This window comes from Dunckerocampus dactyliophorus, chromosome 10 (assembly GCF_027744805.1).
Source record: "Dunckerocampus dactyliophorus isolate RoL2022-P2 chromosome 10, RoL_Ddac_1.1, whole genome shotgun sequence".
NCBI lineage: Eukaryota > Metazoa > Chordata > Actinopteri > Syngnathiformes > Syngnathidae > Dunckerocampus > Dunckerocampus dactyliophorus.
In genome coordinates, this window is record NC_072828.1 from 12,295,756 (window position 1) to 12,321,067 (window position 25,312).

The window sequence follows — 25,312 nt, forward strand, 5'->3', positions numbered from 1 at the left end:
CATGTAGCACAATATCAGATATGGGTCATTTGAAAGTACATTTAAAAATACATATAGGCACTTAAACCTTGAGTTATAGAGATTCACCTGAACATATTTGCCTATGATCTTCATTATCTCCAGGTTAAACTGTTTGACCGGGGCAGCTGACAAGTCAATATGACTCAGCAGGCTGTAGATTATTTGCAGTAAGGACTGCTGCATGCCAGGAAGGCCCTTCTCCAGCAACTGTCAAAGAGCAAAACACAGTTGGTTAAATATTAAGGCCAAAAGAGATCGGTGTGATTGTTTTCTGTACTAATGTACTACCTCAGCCAAGTAGGTGACCAGATTAAGAGTTATCTCGGCGAATGCGTCGTGAAGGTAGCGGCACACCACGTTGATCCAGTTGGGGCAATCGCGGGAGTAGCTGTGCGTGCTGTACAGGCTCATCATGTGTGCCAGGTTGGAGAGTGTGGCCGACTTCTCCTGGGCGCACACTTTGGCAATTTTGTCTGCCGTTTCCTTGCAGAAGGGGGTGGGGCTGTCAAAGTGCTGGATGAGGTGCGGCAGGAGGCACAGGATGTTCAGAGGGAAACCTGTCGCGGGAGTGTCACAGGATGCAAAGGATGAATATGAGAAGATGCCATTTATGGTTGTCAGCACTTGAATTACACTTGAAACCAGAACATTGCAACCAGAGAAGTGACAATATAGGGGTGACGTCTAGGTCACTTGTAAAGTGCTTGGACCCACTTCACTACTAAGGTGCGGCACATTTAGCTAACATGAGGGCTCTGATTTGTGCTGAAGTTCAGCACGCTTTCCCTACTTTCGCACCAGTGGAAGAGATGGGCCAGGGCACAATATGATCGCCAGTACACACACGCACGCATGCACGCGTACATGCACGCACACACAACGTAGAATAGAATGCCTGTAATTCCATTACTTCTTACAAGTTCTTAAGGACACATTTGACCAACACATTTGATAATATAAATAAAATACCAAGATTCAAAAGAATCCAAAAGTCGAAACCCACAGCACTTTTGCAAACCCCTGACTCCTTTCGTGTGTGTAATGTAGACATGTTATTTAATTAATACAATTGCTCCTCTCGGAAGTAATTAACGACGGCCGCGAGTTTAGAATTGATGGGACAAGCAAACCGAGCACGAATGCTCAGTGTGCTCAGTGCAAGCCAGCAGGGGGCAGAAAAGACAGGGGGAATTGTGCCCAAATCCAGCACTGTAGGTATGGCCTAGTGTGAATACGCCCTAAAATACAGATTATTTTTCTTGACCAAAACATCCCCAAAAAAGCAGACCCTAAACACTTGCCTGCCAGTTGTGATGGGTCGACAAGCGTGTGCCTGGAGACACTGATGAGCTTGCTGAGCAGCTGGATGGTGAGCTCCTGTGTGGACACTGAGGTGAAGCCCTTCAGGAAGAGCTGCAGCAGACCTGGGAAGCTGTACCACTTGAGCTTGGCCTGGATGCACTCCAGATGTTCTCTGCTGTCAGCGTGGTCCAGAGGCAGCTGGCCCAGCAGCTTGTTGAGGAGCCGCAGCGCCAGCAGGTACTCAAACTCGTAGTCGGACTCCAGCAGCGAGGCGGCAATCCAGAAAACAGTGGCCATCAGATTGGTGGGGTCCACCGGGGGGTTGGCGTCCGCCCCTGGGACACCTCCGCCACCCAACGACGATAAGCTGCGGGTGCGCGCCAGGTTTCCGTGGCTGCCTCCAAGTCGGTCCCCCACATCTAAGGTGTTACTCCGCCGCCTGTCCACCTTCCGCTCACTCATCAGACTGGCTCGTAGGGAGTGGCTGCGACTGTGCATGTAATGGAAAAGCCCGCCGCTACTCAGGTTCAGCTGGCCTGTGCTTTTCCTGTTGGCCGCAAACTTGGGCCCCAACAAGTGATCACAGCTGGAGGTTCTGAAAGGATAATGAACTTTTCTATCAGCCAAGGAAGACGAGACACACGCGGAGAGACAGGAATGAGGTCGTACTGTACTAAGGCGGTGAGGAGGTCGTAGTTTTTGACTGTGTCTGCCAGTGTGTCGATGCCGGACTCCAGTGTGAGAAGCAGTTCGATGACGAAACCCTACAGACAAAACAGAACAAATGTAACATGTAAAGTGGAATTACTCCTAAATAGTCCACTTGCATGTAATGTAACGTTGTTAAGAGGGAAGTGCTCTAATTATAATAGCTACACTGCAAAAGAGATGGGATATTAATTGGAAGCAGGAGATATATTTTTTTCTCTCCCTCTCCATTGTAAACAACACTACTGCCATCTTGTGGCGTCAATAAAAAAAATTACATCAGGAGGTTGCCCACAGCCATAGCTGTTAATGCCAATCTTTACTGACTCGGTGCTAGAGACCCCCAGCAGTTATTTATTTTTGTAGACCACGCACCAAATAACTACATGAAACTTGGTGATAAACTGAATCGGAGGTAACAGCATTTACATAATACAACAATTGGGCAAATTAGCAATTGATCAATCTATAATTTTTTTTTTCATGTTGTATTGAGCTGAATAATGCTCTGCCCCGGAGGAGTTATATTGTTCTTCTTCAGGCCATAAAGTACAGTAGTTGAGACCAACATGTAACATTGATGGTCTGAACACTGGTGCTCGTGAACCTCAATGTGAATGTTACTCGTTATGTCGTTGCGCGTGTGGAGAGGAAAAGGCGTGTGTGCGAGCTGTGTTGAAACTGCCCTACTGTTGGCGTTAAGACTTTAAGGTTGGCAATAAAACTTAAAAAGAGTGTCAGACTCTGTGTGACTATCGGGATGCTACAGCATTATGTAGGTGTTCACATTTGTCAATTTTTTCACTGAGATGCTCCTCAACTGATTCTGTTCATTTTGTTATGGTGGACTTTTTGGCACTTCCACAAGAGGAAGAACCGGAAATGATGTACAAAGAAAAGCTGATCTTTCAAAGCTATACGGTCCGCGTCACCGTTCACGCAAGATTAGAATTTTTTGTAGGTGAACATCAAGCTCTGACAGAGAGTTTGGAGGGTGCAGAGCCAGCCGGAGTCACAGTGCAGTAGCATAATTCAGCCTTCAGTCAACAGCTGTTTGCAGCCAAGTAGTATGCTGCATTTTGGCTCAGTTGCTTTAAGATCCAACAATTCTTAACAGTCGAGTAATTGGTTATTATGTTAATACAACACAACAAAACATCCATCCAACCATTTTCTATACCGCTTCATCCTCACTAGGGTCGCGGGGGCATATTATGACTAAATACTACAAGTGCTCATGGGGCTCCAGCTAAATCCATAAGCGTAGGCACTTTTAAAAGGTACTTTCCAAACCCTGTAATATACAATGTAGAATATGAATGCAATACATACTGACCTGAGCCTCCTCCCCAGGATCTCCAACAGTCTCCACCAGCCTGGAGAGAATGTTAGACAACGTGGTGGGAGTAAGAGGTTGCTTGAGCGCTCTGAATATCTGAAAGGAGCGCCCGGCGTAGTGGCGAGAGGCGCACGAGAGGGCTGTTTGCAGGGCCACCTCGCTCAGTAATGACTCCAGCTGGAAACCTGCGGAGAGGAACCGTAAAATTAGAGGACAATATCTTGGGACTAGTTCAGTTGAATTCAGAAAGTAGCTATTAGCCACCCGGACCTGGCTGAGAATGTTTGAAGACGGTGACTACGTGTCTCACAAACATGCTTAGCTGGTCGGCGCTCTTGATGTTGGGGTTCTTGGGTGACACGTCCTCGTGGTTCCAGAGCGGTCCACGCTTCCTACAAACAGAACACACAGAGAGACAAACATTTAAGGCTGCAAAAGCTCAACATGTGCATGAATGTGGTCACAGCAGGTCAAAATCACACCATGCAGCGTTCAAATACCCCAGCCAGTCAGACCGTGATGGAAAGCGGTTGCACAAAAAGACAAGAAGTGTTAATTTACACTTTATCGTAATCTTGAACACAGGGGTCTTCTCACCTTGAGGTAATGAACTCTATCAGAGCTTTGACCTTCTCGTCCTTCTCAGCAGTGACGTCCACCTCACTGAGGAGCGAGGGGGACAGGTGGGACAGAGTGGACCCCCCCACTCCGAGACTTATGCTGGATGATGTGGAGCTCGAGCTGAGGCCAGAGTCTGTCACGGGCGATGGCTGACAGTCAGGCAACAATTCTTGCACTCCTGCATGGGGGGGGAAGTTCAGTGTTTAAACCTCAGATCAGCAAGTGTCAAAGCAATAACTTTTTTCTTTGGATTTTTGTGGCTTTTTGTTTTTCCCCTGCCCAACATCACACCATTTTTTCTTGTTTTTTTTTTAAACATGGGAGACCATCCAGAAGTGAGATGCATGGGGCACATTTTAACACTTCATGAACATATAGACACAGGGTTTTTTTATCCTTAGCTGGATTCTAAAGCACCGCACAGGAATTCACCTGTGAAGTGGAACTCTGGTGCAACTGGCTTCACGGTCAAGACACGCGGGTCATTAAACTCCCTGTTGCGTAGAAGCACCTTGGCCACCCCCTGGATGCTGCTGTTTGCTCCATGGACAATCAGCAGGTGCAGGAGGAGGCGCTTGCAGTGCTCATACACCTCCGGGTGCTGGTGATCGAAACCTGCAGGAAAACAAGGAGAAGGCGATGTCAGCAAGGAGCAAAGCCTCGGCACACGAAGCCATCAGCCAGTTACCTATAAAAATTGCATGCAGCAATAGATGCAAATAGGCACTCCACTCCACTTTGACGCCATGGTCCACAATGAGGTCAGTTAGTAGGATGACGGCGATGTTACATCTGAAAAATAGGAAGCTGACATTGAGGACGGGCATCGTGGGGGAGGGGAGCAGGGTTGGAGGGCGGTGGTTTAACGCATGTACCTATGCAGGGCTACAGCAGGTGCGTTGGTCTCTGGCAGGTAATCCACCAGAGGGGACCAGCAGCCACCTGTTGGGGGGAAAGGAAGCGGCTCTGGACGGTTGTGATCCATCACTTTCAAACGCCAGTTTGCATAAAGCGGCATGGAGTCACCTTAAGGAAGAAAAATGTATATGCATGGTTGGTAGGGACCATTCATAGTGACCTGAAGAGGTCAGGTTTTACTTTTCTCCTCTTCATAGGAGCCTCCTGAGCTGCTGCTGTAACGAGACTCCAAGCGGTGATGCTGGCGGTTCAGGTTGGTGTTCAGACCACTGTAGATGTCCAGGTGGGTGTAACTGCAAAATACACAAACGCAGTCTTCATGTCTGCCCCATTTTTTTTTTTTTTTTTTTACACCCACTCCTGACCTCTCGAAACTGCGTATTAGTTACAAAGCTGTCAAGGGTACTGGAGTGAACTTCTTTTATTACCATAAATACTGTAATTATAGCAGTATATAGCAGACATTTCTTTCGCTAAATCGCTAAGAAGATGGGCTGTTGGGTGAAGCAGGTCATATTTAGAGAGAGGCTGTTATTTCTGTCATTTATAAACATTTTTATTCCACAACACAGTAGCAAGAGAACCAATGTTGTAGTAACATGAACAGCTGAGTAGCGCAACAAACATGTTTAAAGAGCATGCAGAGGCAGATAAAGCTGCTGAAAGCTGAGCCCTGATGATACTGTACTTCAAGTACTGCTGCCATCTTTTGGAGTTGAAAAATCAGGAGGTTTTCTACAACCACAGCTGTTCATGCCAATGTTTTTTTAACTGCTGTTAATTAGAGACCTCAGTGGTTATTTCCTTTTGCAGACCATGCACCTGGCAACTATAAGAGACTCGGCGAGCAACTGAGGCATTTAAGGTTGGAGATTATTCTAAAATCCAGAAAGTACATCAAAACAAACGTAATGGTCTTTGCACCCTGTAATTAAGAAAGCAGCTATATTTGTACCTGTCCTCCATGTTTGAATCTTTGACCTTGCTTTCATGATGGCTGTCATGTCCTGGCACCATGGTGTTGCTGCTGGAGGTCGTGCCTGCAGGAGTGAAGATGTGGTATGTTAGCCACGATATTCCAAGGTGGAATTTGCGGGGTCATTATTAACCTGAGGTGACTGAGGGGATCTTATAGCTGGAGCTGATGCGGTAATATGGAGGGTTGTCCATGTGGGTGACAGCTGAGCTGACGGGATCGGTCAACTCCAGCTCGCTCATCAACTCCTCCAGCAGCTGCATAGTCTTGTCTCTGCCCAGGTACACCACCACTCGCTTCACCTGCACAAACACGTAGTAGGATGAGTTCTGGGAAACAAACAGAGAGACAAGGTGCAGATTTTGACATACAAAAAGACACTCACATAGGGAAGGAGGCTGGGCTCACTGCTGACTCCTGATATACTGATGAGGAAGTGCAGGATTATTTTGAGGTTCTTTGGCCAGCTGTCTGCTAAGGTAGTCCATACATTCTCGATCTCCGACCAGGCAAACTCGTCCCCATACTGCAAAAACAAGTCAATCAGTATTTCTTTAGAATAAAACAAATCAAGCAGTTGTATACATAAGCGGCTGTACCTTGGCTGTCACGAACATGAGGTTGTTCAGCACCATGGTGGTTGCCCTGGCCGATCCCCAACCCTCACCATGGAGCCAGCGCCGGCTGTTGACCATCATCATGTCACGGTCCGACGCGTCCTCGTCATCCTCACCGCCGCTGCAAGAGGAGTCCTCCGGCCGGCGTGCTGCAGGTTTAAAATCCACTAGCTCCACATTGTTCATCCAAGGCAGGAGGTAGTGCAACATCACCTGGCGGCCACCAGGGTGCGCTGTTTGGATACGCTGGCTCACCTCTGCAGGCAGGAGGTTATGTTTGTTTGTTACATCACTGGAATACACAAATACTACAGAGCCGATTTCACAGAAATTTTGAGGAGGGGTAGGGCATGTACCATTGAAGAACTCACTGAGATTTGGTGCAGATCAGGACCACTGTTGTAAACACTGCAATATTTCTAACTTTTTTGTTTATTACTGAGTGAATAAGGTATGAATATTTATATTTACATTTAAAGGGATAGTTCAGATTTTTTGCAATGAAGTTGTATGTCATCCCCATCAGCAGTGTAGTCCATCAACAGTGACTTACCCCCCACTTGGTTCAGTGAGCCCAGTTGTGGTCGGATTTAGGTGATAAGAAACATAGTTCCGGTTAGTTGCTGGGGCTACTTAAGTAAAGAGTTTGGCTTCTCAAAACAATATGCATTCCAAAGAGCATGACAAAAATGCCACCTCAAAAAAAAATAAATTGCTGTGTATGTGATGAACATGCATCCGCAGAAAGCCTCACAGCCATCTTGTTTACGTATGTGTTCCACAGCGGATGAAGATGCGAGTGTTGCGATTTGTGAGGTCTGATGTTTCAAGGAGGCATTTTTGTCATGTAAATGTATTACTCTTTCGAACGCATGCTGTTTTGAGAAGCCAAACTCTTTACTCAAGTAGACCCAATAACTAACCGGAACTATGTTTCACATCACTGAAATCTGACCAGAACTGGGCTCACGGGACCAAGTGGGGGTAAGTCACTGTTGATGGACTATAACTGCTGATGGGGATGTCATACAACTTCATGGCAAAAAATCCAAACAATCTCCTTAAGGCACATGCAGTTTGTATTTGTGTAGGTTGATCAAATATAGTACCGTTTTCCCCTGATAAGTATACAATCTCCTGAGTGCCATTGTGCCTCGTTCATTAATTTAGTCACATCAATACACAAGATAATAATCAAACACATGTGCCAATGTTCTTCATATTACTATTTTTAGGTAAAAGAGCGAATGAATTTCCTTAGTCACAGCTTGCTCCGAATACTCAAATACAATGGACAAAACAAGTGTCAGTTCTTCAAAAGTCCTTAAAATACTACAGCATCGTACTGGAAAGAGGATTGCCAACCTGAGAAGATGGGCAGCGTGAGCTCTGGGTAAGTCCTTGCAAGCTCCTCTGACAGCTGGTAGTACGACACAGAGTAGAGATGTGGCAGCGGTGAGGGAGGGGTCAGAATGCCATCGGTTTGCAGGATCTCCAGTTTATGGGCATAACGGAAGAGCTTAGGCTCCAAGATCTGTGCAGAAAAAGAGTGACCGCAATGAGGGCAGTTGTGTTACCTAATTTACTGTAGTGCATCAATCACAAATTCTCACCTGTAGCAGTTGCATGGCCACCTCGTAGATATCCCTTGACGAGTCTGCGGCCTTGAACAGAATCAGGTTCAGAAGAACCACAGTGTCAAACTGATAATCCCTAAGAGGAAAACAAAGTCCAAAATGTTAAAATGCAGCAGTCCCAGCATTAAAAGTGTGTGTCTCTCCTACCTGTTATGAAAGACGTTGGCTATGGCCCTGAAGCAGCCTGCGGCCACGCGACGGGATCCTGTGTAGCAGCGGTCCACAGCCCAAAACATGAGGTTGCTCTGGTCGGGATTTAGCTCTAGCAGCAGCATCACTGCCTCACAGCCCAATTGGTGGACCTAAGGTACAGCAGCAGTTTTTGATTGTTTGTGACATTTAAAACATTTAATAAAAACATTTGATAATAAAAAAAAATGTTTAAATGTCGGATTGCTGTACTTCTGAACAACACTAGGCGGCCCTAATCATCATAAAAATGCGCTATAGAGTGCATGACCTCAACTTTTTGGGTTAAGCCAAGTAAAACAAGGCTGCTCACTGATGTTATGCAGTTAAAATGCATTATGTAATCATATTGTCCTTTAGACTATTACATTTATTAATAGAGACTGATTTGGAGGGTCAGTGCTGAAAAAAAAAAAGTCACTATATGAGCCTAGTCCAGGGATGTCCTAACTTTTTCCACCGCAGGCATCATAGTGAAAAATCAAAGCATGCAGGGGCTACCAAAGACTGATATGATTTTCTCCTTACATTACACCCTTTTTGCTTTTTTTCCTTTTTTTTTTTTTTTTTTTTTTACAAATATTTAAACTTTCTTCTCATAGCTTTTTTCTTGTCAGATTATGTCTTTATTCTCATAATATTTTTATAATAGTCCAGCTTTTATGCAACTTAATTTTCCTAAATTGCAAGTTTATTCTTTGTTTTTTGGCATGATATTGTGACTTTTAAAATTTTATTAAAATAAAAATTATGCTATTTTTTTCTTAATATTATGACTTTACTCTCCTAATATTTTGTCTTTATTCTTGTAAAATTACTTGTTTTTTTTTTAGTTTCTTGTTTTAATTATTTGTAATTGTATTTTTAGACAGTGCAGAGGGCCAACAACAAACAGCCGCAAGCCGTAAGCCTCGGCTGCACTTTGGACACACCTAGTCTTGTCAAACAAAGTCAATTTGTCAATTTATTTAAATTTGGGGTGTAAAACTTTCGGCTTTCTTCAAATCCATTAACCTTCTTGTCCTGCGAATCCAGAATGTTGTCCATCCACTTGTAAAGGTATCCATCAGAGGAGAGGCCAACGTTGTCAGCTACGGGACCACAGCACAGCACGGCAGACATGGCCTGGGGAGAACGATTTGTGTGTTAGTTAACAGTAAATAAGTATCTTATTGTGTGCTTGTGCGAAGTCTTGTCTTGTGTCTACCTTCAATGCACAGTACTGATGGCGGTTGATCTGCATATTTCTGTCGCTGTATCGGTCCAGAGGCGTGAACATGATGCTGAAGGGCCCGGCCCAGTGACTGAACAGCATGAAGAGGCTGTGCCGCAGTGACTGCTGTGGAAAGATGGTCCTCCGCTGGTGCACTGCAAGCACAGATGAAAACCACTTTCACATGCTGTCAGGCTCCCGTACATGCTTCAGTTAACACCTCAAACTCCATTAACCCTCAAACTCCATTAACCATTTGAGCAATTTTTGTTCAGTTTTGACACTACTATTTCAAAAAGTTGCAGATTGAAAATGGTTAGAGATAAAGGCATACTGTAAATGAGACAAATCATCAGTATGACCCAAAGTTTGTGATGGGAGTAAATTTACTCATCTAATGTGTATAATATGAAGTCACCAGGCTCAGAATTTGTCAGATCCCTGTCTCCATGATACCGGCTCATCAAAATGTCTGATCCACTTGTGATAAGATACTCTTCCTCATCTCTTAAGCAAACCCAGCCATCATCATAATTTACAGCAGGATCTGGAACACCACTGCTGCCTCAACGGCTATTATTACTACTATTATTACATAGATATAAAGTATATAGCTATCTATCTATTATGCCTGTGAATATTGTCATTCATCCAGGTAATTGTATTCTCAAGTCATATCTATCTATTAGCAGTTAATTTTTTGCCGAGGAGTCTCTCGCGGATCGTACCGTGTATGTCGCCATTTTCACGTTTTTTTACATTCCCGCTACACCCCCATCATTAGCTGTGTTTTGACAACCCACCACGTCCCCTCCTGCCACCTGAACACGGTTTAGCAAAGCATCGGCTCAAGTATGTTGCGTGTATATATGTGCGTTTGTCGCCGCACTCCGCCCTGTCTTTTCTATACTCTCCTGCTCCGGTCCGTCCATTCCAAATTTGCATAACAATAAGCATCAAATAAAGTCAAATAAAATCTATATAACAGGGAAAGAGTATCTGTCACTTTTCCCTGGCAGAGCAAATCTGTTTAACATATAAGAGCGTTTAGATCAACAATACTATCTGCCACAATGGCTGGACAGGACAAAAAAAAAAAAAAATGGTGAGCTGACTCGCTGCCAAAGGGGGCTTCAAAGTCTATAAACTTATAAACTTTCAATAGAAACGCCCACAAATGTTGCTCAGATTGAAGTTACAGATGTCCGCCATCTCCTGGTGCAAAGTATTAACTATATGAGGCACCATATTTGCAGAAATGGATTCTTAAATTCAACAGTGTTGCTTGTCGCAATTTTGCAACTTTGGCCCTTAAAGGGTTGACTGCAGTCTCTGGTGTGTGTGTGTGGTCACACTACGTGTTGTGCCGGTAACCATCGGGGACTGAAATTAGCATTGTATCAAAAAACATTTGCATTAACAGCTGCGGCTGTAGCCAATTTCCTGATGTAGTTTTTATAAGCTCCACAAGATGGCAGTAGCTGCATTTGAAGTATCATGAGTGGTCAGCATCCAACAGCTCAGTCAACCTCTGCGTGCTCTACTCAGCTGTTGTTAGTGTTAAACTCATGCGTGTTATACTTGCTGGACTGTTTACTCATCAGCGGTATTAACGCTGGCGGAATGGCTGGCGGAATGGCTGGCGGAATGGCTGGCGGAATGGCTTGCTCCCTGCTGCGATTACAACACTGGTTTTGTTGCTGCTGTGTTCCGCAATCTACTTGTTAATAAATGACCATGTTGTCAAAGTTAGCGCTGTTTTCCTTTCCACTTTCTCATGTACTCCAAATCATTACTACAATTTGTAAGATGGAAAAATTAATATGTTAAATATGAATGAGATATGCCCCGGCTATAATTACAGCATCTAAGGTACCTCGATGACATTAGCCACCATTTTGGGTCTGTTTATATCTGACCAAGTGATGATGAGAGAGCCATACCTGGAACATTTTGAATAATGTTTGCTACAAGTGCACTGAAGTGACAGCGGATGTCCCTCAACGTGTCTGAGTCCTTGTCATTCTCAGCCTCGAGCAGCTGCCTGGTCAAGTCGACATAGTCGAGTAGCGTGCTATTCAGAGAGTGACTCTCACCATCTAAACCACCACTCGCTCTGTAATAACAATGCAAATCGTTCAAAACTTTCAAAGGCTGGAACTGACATTAATGTCTGCATGGAAATCACGTGTAGAGTCCCATACATCTGACTGACGACACCAGCATCAGCCAGGAGCTCAAAAATCCGGACCAGCTGGACTCTGAGGATGTCACGACGCCGGCGTCGCTTCATGTTCTGTATAGAAACGTGTTATTGTGTAACTTGCTCCATCAACACAAAAATGTGCTTTTATCGCTGCACTTACTTCAGGTCTTCTTTCCAGGGCTTCTTTTATGATGGGATTTAGCTCCTCTATCAACTCTCTGTTGACAGGTTAGTTGGCCAGTTAGCACAAAGAGAGGCAAAGTGTAATGGTGGTCAACGCGGAGGGTGGTTTACCTGAAGGCCACGGGGTTGGTCCTGCCAAGCCCCAATACGAGAGACTCTGTGATGTCCATGTTCTCAGAACGCATCATGGGAACAATGTGTTTAAACAAGGAGGACGGGGAGGGAGTGCCAACAATCTGGGAACAGAAGGCAGAATGTCAGGGCGTGAATGTGCAGCTGTTACAAAACTGCAATTTTATTCTGCTATGACTACAGCCATTTAAAAAAAGGTCCGCCTGACCTTGGAATCGTAACTGTAGCCGCTGTCCGGTGTGGACGCCAGCGTCTCAGACGGGGAACAGCGGACGGAGCCAGAAGTGGAGGATGAGGAGCACATGGGTGGGGAGGAGGAGGCCGAGCTGCAGCAGAGGATCAGGTAGTTCCGCCAGAGGCTGATGTAGGAGTCACTGCTGCTCAGACTGTTCACTTTTTTGGCATTGATAGGGCTGCTGCAGTTGGAAACACAGGCAATGGATGTCATACAGCAGAATTCACATCGAGCAGAAACCAGTGCAATGCATCTAATACACTGAAAACACACAATGCCAACATACTTGATGTCAACTTGAGGGGAGAGAAGCTGCAGGCGGGTGTAGGCGAACATCCAGGCATAGTTGAGGGCAGTGGGACAATGCCTGGGCAGGTTCTCCTGGCGCAGGTAACTGGAGAAGCTGATGACCCAGGGGTCTTGGCCCTGCGTGACGTGCGCAAAAACCCAGATGTGCGAAGGGCTGACCACGTCAAACTGGTGGCTGATGGGAGACGAGCTCCACTCCGCCAGTGACTGAAGGTCGATCCCGCTGGGACAGTACAGCAGGTTGGTCTGAAGAGATGAACAGAGGGAAATAAAGGTAAAGTGATTGGGCAGGTACTCTAAGCAAGGCAAGCATTTCACAGTTTGGACTTTCAGCGACATTCAAACTGTGTTTTGGGCACTGAAAATTTTCATTCCGCAAAACACTGGTTTTGACGCAATGATACAAACATAAGGTAAAGGTCTCAGTAATATAAGTAGCGTGTGAGCCGTAGAGCATTATAGCTGATTTATGAGCGCCAAAGGTATGAAAAATCCCTCATTTATTTGTGCCACTTTTAACAAAAGAGGCACTTGTTTTTGAAATTGCTATGACATCATGAAGGCAAAACCCCCTTCCTCGTGAATATGGTAGAGTCTCAGACCCGTCCCTGGATAGATGAGCCTGCCCCCTGTATACGCTCACCACTGAAAGATAGCTTTGTATATTAAAAAAAAAAAGCATGCTTCGCTACACATCTTAAAATGCACTCAAGAGCTCTGCCAACCATCGGTCAGTCAACTACAGACGTAGGAGCTGTAAGTTTCATCATTTTGTTTTTCTTCAGCAACCTAGCATGATGTTGCTGTTAAAATGTGGCTGTAATGTTAGCACTGTAGCTCCCATAGCTATGCTAGTGTTGCTAACATTTGTGTCCTCCTGTCCCACCCCTTACAGGTAATGTTACGTTGCTGTATGTGATCTATGGCATCTATTACGCTGGACCAGTAGTGGTTCTAGCTATGGGCCACATGGGAAATTGCTCAGGCGGCATTCTCTAGAGGGCGCCACGAGGGGGGGAAAGAACAAAAAATCCTATTTACTAACGCTCAGCGCTCATCATAGTCATATCATATGTGTGGCAGATGGGCTCCCTCTACAGGCCTGATACTCGTGCCCTCAACTAGTAGGAACTCGCTGCTCAAACATCATCAAGCATCCACCACGCAATGTGGATCAAACCAAAGGAGTAGCGAGGAGGCGGGTACTGCTGGGCCTCAGTCCTCAGGTTAATTACAGTACAAGGTAAAAAAAAATGTCAATGTCAACAGTATTTGCTAAAAAATAAAACATATTCAATTGCTAATATTATATTATATTAATTATATCGGAGACCAAGAGTCTCAAACATGAGTTGGTTTAGCCTTGGCTGCTAGTGACGGTGGGAGATGATGATAAAAGTGCTGTTGATTTCTGTCAACAAAACATGGAAAAGACAAAGTCAAAGCTACAGTATTAGGTGCACAATTTAGAAAGAAGAGGAAAGACAAAGAGGGGCGGCACAGCTTCGGTCCGTCCAAGGCGTCATTCAAGCCAGAACAGCCACTGCGTTGGACGCTTGAAATGCAGAGTGACAATGTATATGTAAAAAATGGATAAAGTGCACACTAGAGCTTTTTTAATCCTGGAGTGGGGAACGTATTATTATTATTATGTTAAATATATTATTTTTTTAAATACATGAGGGCATTTTACCTGGTCAGCGCCAGTAAGATGAATAAAGCTCTCCAGCACTGATGCACTTAATCTATCCATGACATCAATGGCCAATTCCTCATCACCCTAAAAGACAGAGAGAGGGAAAATGTCAGCATAAACAAAATCACAAGTAAGTCCACTCTGTTTAAAAGTAAGACTATTATTACCTTGCCAATGCCCAGTGCAGTGTGCAGTGCACGGACCTCCTTCAAGACGTTGACAGCTAGCCTGCGCGTGGCAGGGCGACAGCTGCAAAGCACAACCATGGCCAAACCTTCCACCACATGCAGCACACCCAGCGAAGAACGCTCCACAGAGAGAGAATGGCTGCTGCCGGAAGTCTGTTGAGAGAGACCTATTAATTAAGGTGGAGGTGGATCCTCATAAATGTCACAAGCGTCCGTGACCGACCTGCGCATCGTGGCTTTTGTTGCTGCTTTGCGCTGCCTGCCTCCACTGGCTGATGAGCTGCAGGAGCATCTTGACTGAGTTGTCCAGCAGTGTGGGGTGAACGTCCGTCACCTCCCGGACAATGAAGTAGACAAAGCCAGAGAGGACGTCCTCACGCCACTCGGGGAAATCAACCATGAGGGCCTGAAGAGTAGTAAAGGCTAAGCCACGCAGCTCCTCATCCATGTGAATAGTCAGCCTGGGGGACGGGAGAAGGCCATGAAAGCACATGATAGACCAGAACTGCTCCTGAGCTGAGCCTTAAGAATAAGACCTACTTAGCTAGGAGCTCAATTAGGTCTTGTCTGCTCATGCCATCTGGAATCAACCTTGGAATGGCAGCAACGCATGTGCGGAACAGATCGATCTTGGGCTTCCTCTCGCCCCTGTCAATCAAACAGGAGAACAGTCAAAACGCGTTTGCTGGGATGCACACTCAAAAGGCAAGCACGTACGTGATCATGTCTTCTGGCTCCTTGTTAGACATCTGTACATTGGTCATGCTCATAGAGCGTCCCACCTCCTTATCTAGGTGTCTAAGGATGTTATCCAAGGCCTTCCTCACTTGCGGGTAGTACAGCGACATGCCTGCAAAGAGCCGAGAGTGGAATTAACACTGTGTGGCATGTATGGGTGTCCCAAAAAGGTAGGTCAAGCCTACCTATGACCTTGGCCTCTTCATCAGTGAGGGTGGTGTTGAGGAAGATCTTTTTAACTCGTAGCGTGTTGCCAGAAGGCATGATGATCCCCGTGGTGGGCATAGGGGGCTCGCCGTCTTTCTGCTGCAGGCTGTCTGCAATCACCAAGAAGGCTCGCAAGCCGACATTCATCCTCTGAGGGAAAAAGGGATGAAGAAATTAATATCAGAAGCAAAAAATGCATTTCCAATAAAAAATGTTTTACCTCCGGATTGATGGTAAACGTCTTGTGGAACTTGCCCACACACAGGAGGTCATAGATGATCTCCTTCATTGCAAAGTCCAGTCTTTCCTGACATCCAATCACAGCAGACATAACAAATACATTCATCAAATACCAACTTCAGGAAAAAAATCCCACTGTAGAGCTACCTGAGCAATGAACTGGATGATTTTGACAAAGATGTTGAGGGGGGTGTCCCTGGGCACCACGCTGCGGGAGCCTTTGGGGAAAAGTGCTGAAACGATGCTGAGTAGTCGACTAGGAGGAATGACCAAAAAAACATTAGATTTGGTCTTGGGTTTAATTGGTGGTTGTGTGTGTGGGTGTGTGTGCGTGCGTGCATGAGTGTGACTGACCTCTGCGTGACAGTGTTGCTCTCACACTTGATCCTGATAATGTACACCCATAGCAGCCTGTAGAGCGACTCCAGCGCCACTCTGGACATTTTGGGGTCTTTGTTCTGCAGGAGGTTAAGAGAAACATGTGAGCAGAACTATAAAATAAAAAATTTTTAAAAAATTTGTAAAAAAAATCTAATCTGGACACATTTGGCAACACGTTTCTGATGGGATTCACAAAATTTGACTGACACGAGTAAAAAGAAAAATCATAGTTCAGTTCAGCTTATTTTAAAAAGTATATCTCAGATTTTAGTACATCATACTTCTTAAAATAAATATAAATAAAAATATTACATTAAAAGTGCCTGGTAAAACAAACTGGTCAAAAATTAATTACTTAATTATTTTTGCAGTGTTGTGTATAGAAAGAGGGGAATTAATATTTCTTTTTTTAATGCAATACTCAAAGGCATAGGCTTTTTCCAAGTATGACACATTGAGCTTCCCCTCAGAGAATATAACACAGTTGGAACCCTCCCTTACTGCCAGAAAAAAAAATTGGATCATATCTTAGGTTTGAAAATTACGTTTTTTTTTCCTTATTTTTCTCTGCACCTTCTAGGGGAAGCAAACCTCACATTTTGAAAACGCCTGCTCAAATACTTCAACTGATTCAGTTTTACCTTGATGGTCTAATGGGAAAAAAACACCACAAGTAAACAGCATCTTTAGCATTTTAGCATGTTTAAAAAAATATATATATATAGAATATAAGAATGCCGGAATGACCACCTCCCCTGAATTACTTGTAAGCGACAGTATCAAGAGTCAAATCTTTCACAATAAAGCCCAAAAGCACGCCTCTCGACATGAGCTCCTGACTCAAGAGAGCTTGTCGACGGACGTAACAGAACAGACCTGATCAGTACACGCATGGCTACACTCATCACTGTGCTTTCATGCACATAGCATTACCACTGGGTTCTTTCACGCAAATGTCAACCCGGTTTGCCAAACAAGCAGGATTACCACACCATGAGAACAAGATGTTTGCTCAAAGAAAGAGCAAGGAATCTCTGTCTCTCATACACAACATTGAAAAGAAACATTGTTTGGCTACAATAGGTCAACAGTGAATGCTGTGGAGGGATGTACAAATGTATATACCACCGATAAACATATGAGAGTGTCCAGGGGCATTTATGTACTCAACTGCAGTTTATGTACTCAACTGCAGTGGGCTCATAGGAAAAAGCCATCTATCGTAAATGCTTGCATTATCGCTTGTATTCAATTAACTTAATTAATCAGTCTTCAACATTCACCAGGCGCATGGTCCACAAAAACTACTAACTTCCAGGGTCTCTAATTAGCACTACGTCAAAACACATTCACATTAACAGCTTTGGCTGTGAGCAACCTCCTGATGTTTTCTTAACTCCACGAGAAGAGAGTAGCTGCATTTAAGTACAATAAGTGGCTGCGCTACTCAGCTGTTTTCTATGAAACTGATGTGTGTTACACTTGCCGTATTATTGTTTACATCGAATACATCGGCTGTATTTACACTGGCTGAGCAGTTTGCTCCTTGCTGCTATTACAGCATCGGGTCTGTTGTTGCTGTGATGTGTGGTGTTTGATGTTTTCCTGTCCACTTTCTCATGCACTTTAAATAATAATAAAAAAAAAAATAACGGTTAAAAATGTTTTTATTTTCATAGAAAATAACACTTCAGACTTAGGAATTAAAGCATCACTCCAAGCTTCCACTTAATCCACAGAGATCACCCACAATATAATTATACCATTTATGATATTTGAGGTATGGCATTTATTAATTTAAATGGACAACGCACATTGAAATTAACTAGGGTGCGGCGTCTATTACAGAAGAAGCCACTTAAACAAATTGCGTCAAATATTTAAAAAAAAAAAAAACACAAAAAAACCCCACATATGATACAGTATAATCAATATAAAAAATTTAAAGTACAGTACATCAATTCTATATGAACCAGTGTTGTCTGGTTTTAATGAAACAATATTGTGTTGCCAAAAGAATATTTGTGGCCTGGTTCTGATGCAAATGACACACTGGACCACTGCATTACTGCAAAATAGTTGCAATCAGCAACCTTCTGATGAACCATCAACGAACATCATCATCATCATCATCATCATGCTGACATCATGACATCATGTATAATGTTCTCAACCATGACACATCGAGTCGTCATTTGTGCAATCAACAACAACTCCACCCTGACTTTTACAATACGCAAGCTCCAGAGTACCCGTCCCACTAACCCGTTTGCGAGTGGGTCACCAGGGCATGACGCAGCAGCAACTCACCTGCAGTGTCTCAATCTGCTTTCGGATGCTGTTGTTAGACGGCATCTGGAGCGGGTCGACGTGAGGAAAAAGATAAAACAAAAATGACAGCAGGCAAAGAATGGAGGGTCGGTGTGTGGTGGGGCACGCACACATACACATACACACACATATACTGTTTATGCTGTATATAAACATGCAGGTTATAAGCAAAAATCAAAGTAAACACACAACCTCACATGCTATCACTATCATAAAAAAACAATCGTGTTGTGCTGTGGCCTGCCAATCACTCAGATAAACAGAAACAAAGCGGAAGGGAGTGGATCACATACGGGCAAAGCAAATTTAAAGTATGTTAAAGGCAAAGAGTGGAGGGTGGGACAAGGCAAACAATGCATATGACACCAAATGCGGTATTTTCAATGTAGCTAGATTTTAATTGAGTTGGAAAAGTTTTTTTTTTTTTTTTTAGCATTTTAAACCTGTGTTGAGGTAGCAGTGTTATGGCAAGCTAATACAAAAAAAAAAAAAAAAAAAAAAAATCACAACACAACCCATGTCTATTTCATATGGACCTCTTTTTGACAATTTTTTTTTTGTTCTCCACAAGATCCTTGTCTTGACTTTCCCAGCACAAACAAATGCCTTTCCATCCTGGCATGGAGACACAATGGCCACCCAAATACTCACATGTGTTTTTGGCACGATGCTAACAATTCAATGCATGACAATGCCTGACTTTCTGGGACGATAAAATCGAGCCATTGAACTCAAAATGGCAAATAAGGATGTTTGATGTTTGACCTTAGCAGCGAGTATTCAGGGATTCGCTATTTTGGTATTAGGGCTGCAAGTAACAATTATTTTAATAACTGATTAATCGGTCGATTATTTTTTAGATTTTTCAAAAGTCGATGCATCGACTTTTTAAAAACAACACATTTTTAATTTCAGCTTCTTTATTCAGAAATAGAAGATTTGAACCGACAGAGCAAATAGTGTGCAAACACCTGGTTGCCACTTGAATCCATCCATTTTCTATGCCACTTATCCTCATTAGGGTTGCAGGTATGCTGGAGCCTATCCCAGCTGACTTTGGGCGAGAGGCGGGGTACACCCTGGACTGGTCGCCAGTCAATTGCAGGGCACATATAGACAAACAACCATTCACACTCACATTCATACCTATGGCCAATTTAGAGTCTCCAATTAACCTAACATGCATGTTTTTGAAATGTGGGAGGAAACCGAAGTACCCGGACAAAACCCACGAACGCACGGGAAGAACATGCAAACTCCACACAGAGATGCCCAACGGAGATTCAAACCCAGTTCTTCCCGATGTCCTGACTGTGTGGCCAACATGCTAACCACTCTGCCACCGTGCGGCCCTGCCACTTGAATATTCTGTCAAAATAATGATAAATTTAAAAAAATAATTAAAAACTAAAATAATTTTTTTTTTAAATGGTTTCTTAGTTGATTAATCTTAAATTTGTTGTTTCAATTAATAGAGTAATGGGTTAGGCCATAGATGGACCAAATTAATATCAAGCAAACACCTACCGTTAGTGGTTGGGTCTGCAACATATCGAAAAGAGGCAAGAATGCCCATCACTGTTTCAAAAGCCAAAGCTGATTTGTGTGAATATCTTGTTTTGGCTAAAACACAAAGACAATAGGTCTGCTTTCATGGATGAGAAAGGAAATTTAAAATATTCATATTTGAGAGGCTGAAATCAGAGAATATTTACATATTTACGGTAAATCAAAAAACGATTAATCGATGACCAAAATACTTGTCGATTAATTGGGTAATTGATTAATCGATGGTTAATCGATTAATTGTTGCAGCTCTATATAGTATTAAGTACTCATGTGGGTTAAATGCAAGATATAGTGTCAAAGATGTATACATCATATGACAACTGTTTGTCATATACATTTAAGCATCGACTCAAATGATCAAATGTAATGTGAGCATGAAGTTTTTAGACATCTCAATTCAAGCAGTGCACGTCCATGGGAATGTATTGTAAGGGTTCCCCCAAACTGAGGGTCGAGACCCAAAATGGACAACGGATCCATTTTTAATGGGTCACCGTTTATCACACTCAATTGTAAAAGTTATTTAATTGATCATCAAGCAGACAGTATAATGTCTTGGCAAATAAATGACCTTTCGCATGCATGTTTGTTTTAACAAAATTCATATCGCCCGTCAGTCATGGCAGTACATGATTTATTTTAGTAAGCCTGAGTTCTGGGGATAGCCTTCAGCTGAAAAAAAAACCTTGTAAAAAAGGGGCAGAAAGAGAGGGCATTGTATTGTTTGTATTTGGGATGAATGTGTGGCATCATGCCAATCTTAATGACTGAGAGTCATTATTTTGTTATTAGTGAAGTCCAACTGAAGACTACTAGATGTCATAAGATCTTGTTTAAACATATTGTTTTTTTTATATAAACTTAGATGCATTAAAATGAACATGAGAAAGATAAAAATCATGAATACAGTGACAACATACAACCCTGAAAATGATCCCAAATACAGACTCCGCATCAGTATGAGCGTCCCAAATTAAGGGACTCTACAAAGATCACGACGGTGGAATAAGGTAAATGAGAAGACACTCTCAAGTATCTGCAACCACCATCACAACAGACACACGAAGACAACAAATCCACCACAATTTCAAACCATCCCCAATCATAAGGTAGAACGGAAATGACAGTCATTGAAATCTGTGATTCAGTCGGTTAGAACATAGGATACAAGATGAGACTTGATCTGGTTTCATTGATTTCCAAGGAGGCATAAACAGACCTGAGTAAAAACAGCACTTGGAAATTCCATTCTAGATAGAAAATCCACATAATCTTTAGTTATGGGGTTCAAAGATACCAAATTGTGGTTAGCTTAGTGGCCATAAGCCACAGCCTTTAAGTTTGGATGACTGTTTTGTCCTTTTTGAGCAAGGAATCATGTGTTTTCCCCTCAAACAAAGACTCCATTATCAGCCAATCCTATCAAGTGCTATTCCTGTCCAGATCTGGTGGTCCACAATGGGAGGGAAAGAACATGATCTTCAGACAGAGAACCACAGAGCACACCGTTCACAACCAAGGTGACTTCGTCAATAAGCAGCGTCAAGTTAACCATCACACCATTTCTTTACAACGATGACAAATGCTGATGGTAAAAAAAAAAAAAAGATGTTGCTTTCTATCAATCAAAATGCCATTGCAGGATTACGTAACCGCAGTCATGAGGACTCAAACTGAATTAGGCATTGTCAAGCCAAGTATGGCTCCCTTAATAAGTCTGCAGACTACAGTCTTTGTGCAACTCTTGTGAGACTCTACACTGTGCAAACTATGCAATGGGCTCGTGCAGGCGTTACCTTCAGGTGCGAGAGACAGTTCTGGAGGAAGATGTGCCAGTTGTTGAGGAAGAACTGTTTCTGGCTAACGCACAGCAAGCATGTCACCAAGGGATAAAGGGCCTGGGTGGGCAAAGGAGGGTGTTAAAAAAAATCATTATAGGCTTAAAAATCAACAGCAGAGGAAAATGAAGCTGTCCTGTATTAAAATTTTATTTTCTTGAGGAGACGGAGGAAATGGACCGTAAAGTGGGGCCTGTGGAGTTTAATACAGTTGTGTCCAGAGCTCAACCACTGCAACAGGGTATTTTAATTTAGAGGAGACTGAGGGCAGCAAGGAAACTGACCATCGCAGCAAAGGAGAGATTAAGTGCTGGTGCATGTAGAATTAATGCACAGCAACAGGGTATTTTATTCGAGAGGAGACTGAGGACAGCAAGGAATCGGACCACTGCCACTAAGTGGAGATTGTGGAATATAATACAGCAGCGTCTCGAGCCAAGGCAAAGTTACAGAGTATTTTAATTCGGCGGGGAGGGCAGCTAGGAAAGTAACCGCTGCAGAAAAGTGGAGAGGGTGGCATTCAATACTGCAGCATTCAGAGTGAAAGAGATGACATGACATGAAGTTGTATGACATCCCCATCAATGGTGACATACCTCCCACTTTGTCCCATGAGCCGAGTTCTGGACTGATTTCGGTGATGAGGAACATAGTTCCGGTTAGTTGGTGGGGTCACTTCATTAATGAGTTTGGCTTCTCAAAACAATATGCGTCCAATATGCATAAAAAAAAAAAAATCAGACCTCACAATCGCTCTGCATTACTTTCTCTTCCGTCCTATAACTGCACGCTGTCGTCTGTCCATTGTTGTATATGTGTTCCACAGTGTTTACATGCGTGAATGAAGAGTGTGTCGCGTCACAGCGGTCTTCATCCGCTGTGGAACACATACACAACAATGGACAGGCGACAGCGCGCAGTGATACAACGGAGAAGAAGTAATGCCGAGCGATTGTGAGGTCAGATTTTTTCAAGAAGGCATTTTTCTAATGCAAATGTATTACTCTTTTGAACACATATTGTTTTGAGAAGCCAAACTATCGAAGATTGGATCTGGACATCCCCACACACATGCGCTCAGCCTGATGCGTTCACGGCTTCACAGAAATTCAGACAACACAGAACTCTAAACATTGCACATAACTTCCGGATCGCTACATTATAATTAATTTTATAAGAGGCTGTTTTAAACTCCTCTCAACAGGCAAGTATGATATTGTAGCAACCCGGATGTTTTGTGTAGTGTTAACAATTTGTGATGTCCGACTGTTTTGTGTGGTCGTGAACGTGCCAGGCGGAGCGCACGTGTGTGTGTGTGTGTGTGTGTGTGTGTGTGTGTGTGTGTGTGTGTGCGCGCGCAGCATCAGTGGGGAGAACGGCTGCAGTGCAAGTGTGGCGATAGCTACGTACGCTTCTACTCTTTTGGCTACGGTGGCTGATTGATCGGAAATCTCCACAGGTGGCATTGGAAATTTCCAATGTGAATTAAGTTGGTATCAGAACCCAACGCCGATACTGTATCAGATTGCCCCATTCCTAATTAGACAGCTACATATATTATCCTCCAGTTAAAAAGCATAAAAACTAAGGAGCAAATAGTAAAAACATAAAAGATAGATAAAAGTCAGTCGCCTTACTGACCAAAGAGTGCTTCTTTCTGGAGCTGAGGTCAAATGTCGTCTGGTACAACATCTCCACAAAGTTCTTCAGGCACGGCACGTTGACTTCATTTTTCACCGCCTGAGGACAAAGACAAGATTATTACCAAGGGGGGGGAGTAGTAACACAATTACCACTCTCAGCAGAGATGCATTTGTATGGAGAGAGGAGAACAAACAAAAGGGAACTGGCTTCACTCACAGCGGCGACAGGGATGAGGATCTCCACAAAGAGGCCTGCGAGAGCGTGTTTTATGTCTTTGTCCTTGACTTCCAGGAAGTACTGGGCACACTCCTGAGAAGACATCAGGGACAGGGACGGTTTACGTTATATAGGATAAGAACTGCATATGAGAAAACTGAATGAAGAGAGACATGCAGCATTGAAGGGGTAGTTCGGATTTTTGACATGAAGTTGTATGATATCCCCATCAGCATTGTAGTCCAATAATAGTGACTTACCCCCCACTTGGTCTCCTAAGTCCAGTTCTGGACAGATTTGTGTGATGAAGAACGTAGTTTCGCTTAGTTGCTGGGGACAATTAAGTAAAGAGTTTGGCTTCTCAAAACAATATGCTTTCAAAAGATTAATGCATTTGCATCACAAAAATGCCTTCTCAAAAAAATCTAACCTCAAAACGCTCTGCGTTATATTTGTCTCCCGCTGTATTCCTGCGCACTGTCGCCTGTGCATTCTTGTGTATTTGACAAAGACGCTTGCATCTACTTCCGTTTTGTTTACGTATGTGTTCCACAGCAGAAAGAGATAAGTGTCTTCGTCACATACACATGAATGTACAGGCAACAGTGCGCAGGGATACGGCGGGACACAAATATAACGCTGAGCGTTTTGTGAGGTTTGATTTTTTTAGAAGGAATTTTTGTGATGCAAATGTCTTAATCTTTTGAGCGCATATTGTTTTGAGAAGCCAAACTCATTACTTAATTGTCGCCAGCAACTAACCGGAACTATGTTCTTCATCACAGAAATCTGACTAGAACTGGACTTAGGAGACCAAGTGGGGGGTACGTCACTATTATTGGACTACAATGCTGATAGGGATGTCATAAAACTTCATGTCAAAAAATCTGAACTATTCCATTAAGTCAACAAAAAAGTCCAGCCTAGCTTTTCTATGTCAACTTTAGGCCAGTTTCTGTGATGCCACCACAGAAGTCAGTAGTTGTGAGGGCAAAGAGGAAAAGTGTGATAAGACCACAGAACAGAAAATTGAGCTTATTGCGATTCAGTCAACATTAACAGAAGAAAAAGATCACAAACAGAATGTACACAAAAACAGGTAAGCTTAGTCTTGATGTGAAGAGACTCTCCTCTTCGGATCCCACAGTAATCTCTCACATACCCGTCAAGCATTAACAGTGTTACGTTTTCTTTATTCTACCGTCATTTCTGGACTATAGAGGCACCGGTATTTGCACCCACTAAGCTGCTTCCCACTAAATTTAAAGAGAAAAAAAAAAAAAAAAAAAAAAAAAAAAAAAAAGATTTGTACATACAGTATATAGGCCGCACCGATCTATAAGCCACAGGTGTCCACATTGTAACATGGGATATTTAGCGCACAGAAATATGTTACACAGAAAGATTTTTTTAACTTTCAATTAAATAAATGCTTATTTACAAACAGTGCCGAATAGTGAGTGTAACACGACTAGTTAAACAGTAAACAGGGCGTCCGTACAAAGCACAACATGACTGCTCCAAAGCACACAAGATGTCGCGAGACCAGAAAGCGACCACAAATAAGCCGCATCACTGCATATGCCCCAGAGTTCAAAGCGTGAGAAAAAAGTACCGACTTATACACCGGAAATTACTGTATTTTAGTTTAGTTTCAT

The 25,312-nt window shown here is 43.3% G+C and overlaps 1 protein-coding gene across 11 annotated transcripts in view; it reads right to left on the reverse strand.

Annotated features, from left to right (window-relative positions):
- fryl (furry homolog, like) overlaps positions 1 to 25,312 on the reverse strand; it is a 108,322-nt gene that overhangs the window by 28,530 nt on the left and 54,480 nt on the right. For 9 of the 11 annotated variants that reach the window (XR_008572610.1, XM_054788773.1, XM_054788772.1 and 6 more), the window contains 39 exons: positions 23,655 to 23,747; positions 23,436 to 23,534; positions 21,753 to 21,854; positions 18,367 to 18,411; positions 16,030 to 16,133; positions 15,823 to 15,931; positions 15,656 to 15,742; positions 15,414 to 15,585; positions 15,208 to 15,340; positions 15,031 to 15,138; positions 14,714 to 14,951; positions 14,470 to 14,643; positions 14,300 to 14,386; positions 12,584 to 12,852; positions 12,271 to 12,478; positions 12,042 to 12,166; positions 11,908 to 11,965; positions 11,746 to 11,837; positions 11,485 to 11,657; positions 9,536 to 9,696; positions 9,343 to 9,453; positions 8,287 to 8,441; positions 8,116 to 8,215; positions 7,868 to 8,036; positions 6,485 to 6,759; positions 6,271 to 6,411; positions 6,019 to 6,187; positions 5,865 to 5,949; positions 5,090 to 5,202; positions 4,867 to 5,017; positions 4,680 to 4,783; positions 4,424 to 4,606; positions 3,968 to 4,169; positions 3,641 to 3,762; positions 3,368 to 3,555; positions 1,993 to 2,087; positions 1,323 to 1,918; positions 310 to 578; positions 88 to 228 (listed from right to left, as the gene is read on the reverse strand). Coding sequence is in view for 10 of the 11 variants with exons in the window: in XM_054788773.1 (XP_054644748.1) it covers positions 88 to 228; positions 310 to 578; positions 1,323 to 1,918; positions 1,993 to 2,087; positions 3,368 to 3,555; positions 3,641 to 3,762; positions 3,968 to 4,169; positions 4,424 to 4,606; positions 4,680 to 4,783; positions 4,867 to 5,017; positions 5,090 to 5,202; positions 5,865 to 5,949; positions 6,019 to 6,187; positions 6,271 to 6,411; positions 6,485 to 6,759; positions 7,868 to 8,036; positions 8,116 to 8,215; positions 8,287 to 8,441; positions 9,343 to 9,453; positions 9,536 to 9,696; positions 11,485 to 11,657; positions 11,746 to 11,837; positions 11,908 to 11,965; positions 12,042 to 12,166; positions 12,271 to 12,478; positions 12,584 to 12,852; positions 14,300 to 14,386; positions 14,470 to 14,643; positions 14,714 to 14,951; positions 15,031 to 15,138; positions 15,208 to 15,340; positions 15,414 to 15,585; positions 15,656 to 15,742; positions 15,823 to 15,931; positions 16,030 to 16,133; positions 18,367 to 18,411; positions 21,753 to 21,854; positions 23,436 to 23,534; positions 23,655 to 23,747 (6,006 nt within the window). In the remaining variant the exon portion in view is untranslated. The remainder of the gene's footprint in view (positions 1 to 87; positions 229 to 309; positions 579 to 1,322; positions 1,919 to 1,992; positions 2,088 to 3,367; positions 3,556 to 3,640; positions 3,763 to 3,967; positions 4,170 to 4,423; positions 4,607 to 4,679; positions 4,784 to 4,866; positions 5,018 to 5,089; positions 5,203 to 5,864; positions 5,950 to 6,018; positions 6,188 to 6,270; positions 6,412 to 6,484; positions 6,760 to 7,867; positions 8,037 to 8,115; positions 8,216 to 8,286; positions 8,442 to 9,342; positions 9,454 to 9,535; positions 9,697 to 11,484; positions 11,658 to 11,745; positions 11,838 to 11,907; positions 11,966 to 12,041; positions 12,167 to 12,270; positions 12,479 to 12,583; positions 12,853 to 14,299; positions 14,387 to 14,469; positions 14,644 to 14,713; positions 14,952 to 15,030; positions 15,139 to 15,207; positions 15,341 to 15,413; positions 15,586 to 15,655; positions 15,743 to 15,822; positions 15,932 to 16,029; positions 16,134 to 18,366; positions 18,412 to 21,752; positions 21,855 to 23,435; positions 23,535 to 23,654; positions 23,748 to 25,312) is intronic. The other 2 variants (XM_054788776.1, XM_054788770.1) reach the window with 1 other exon arrangement.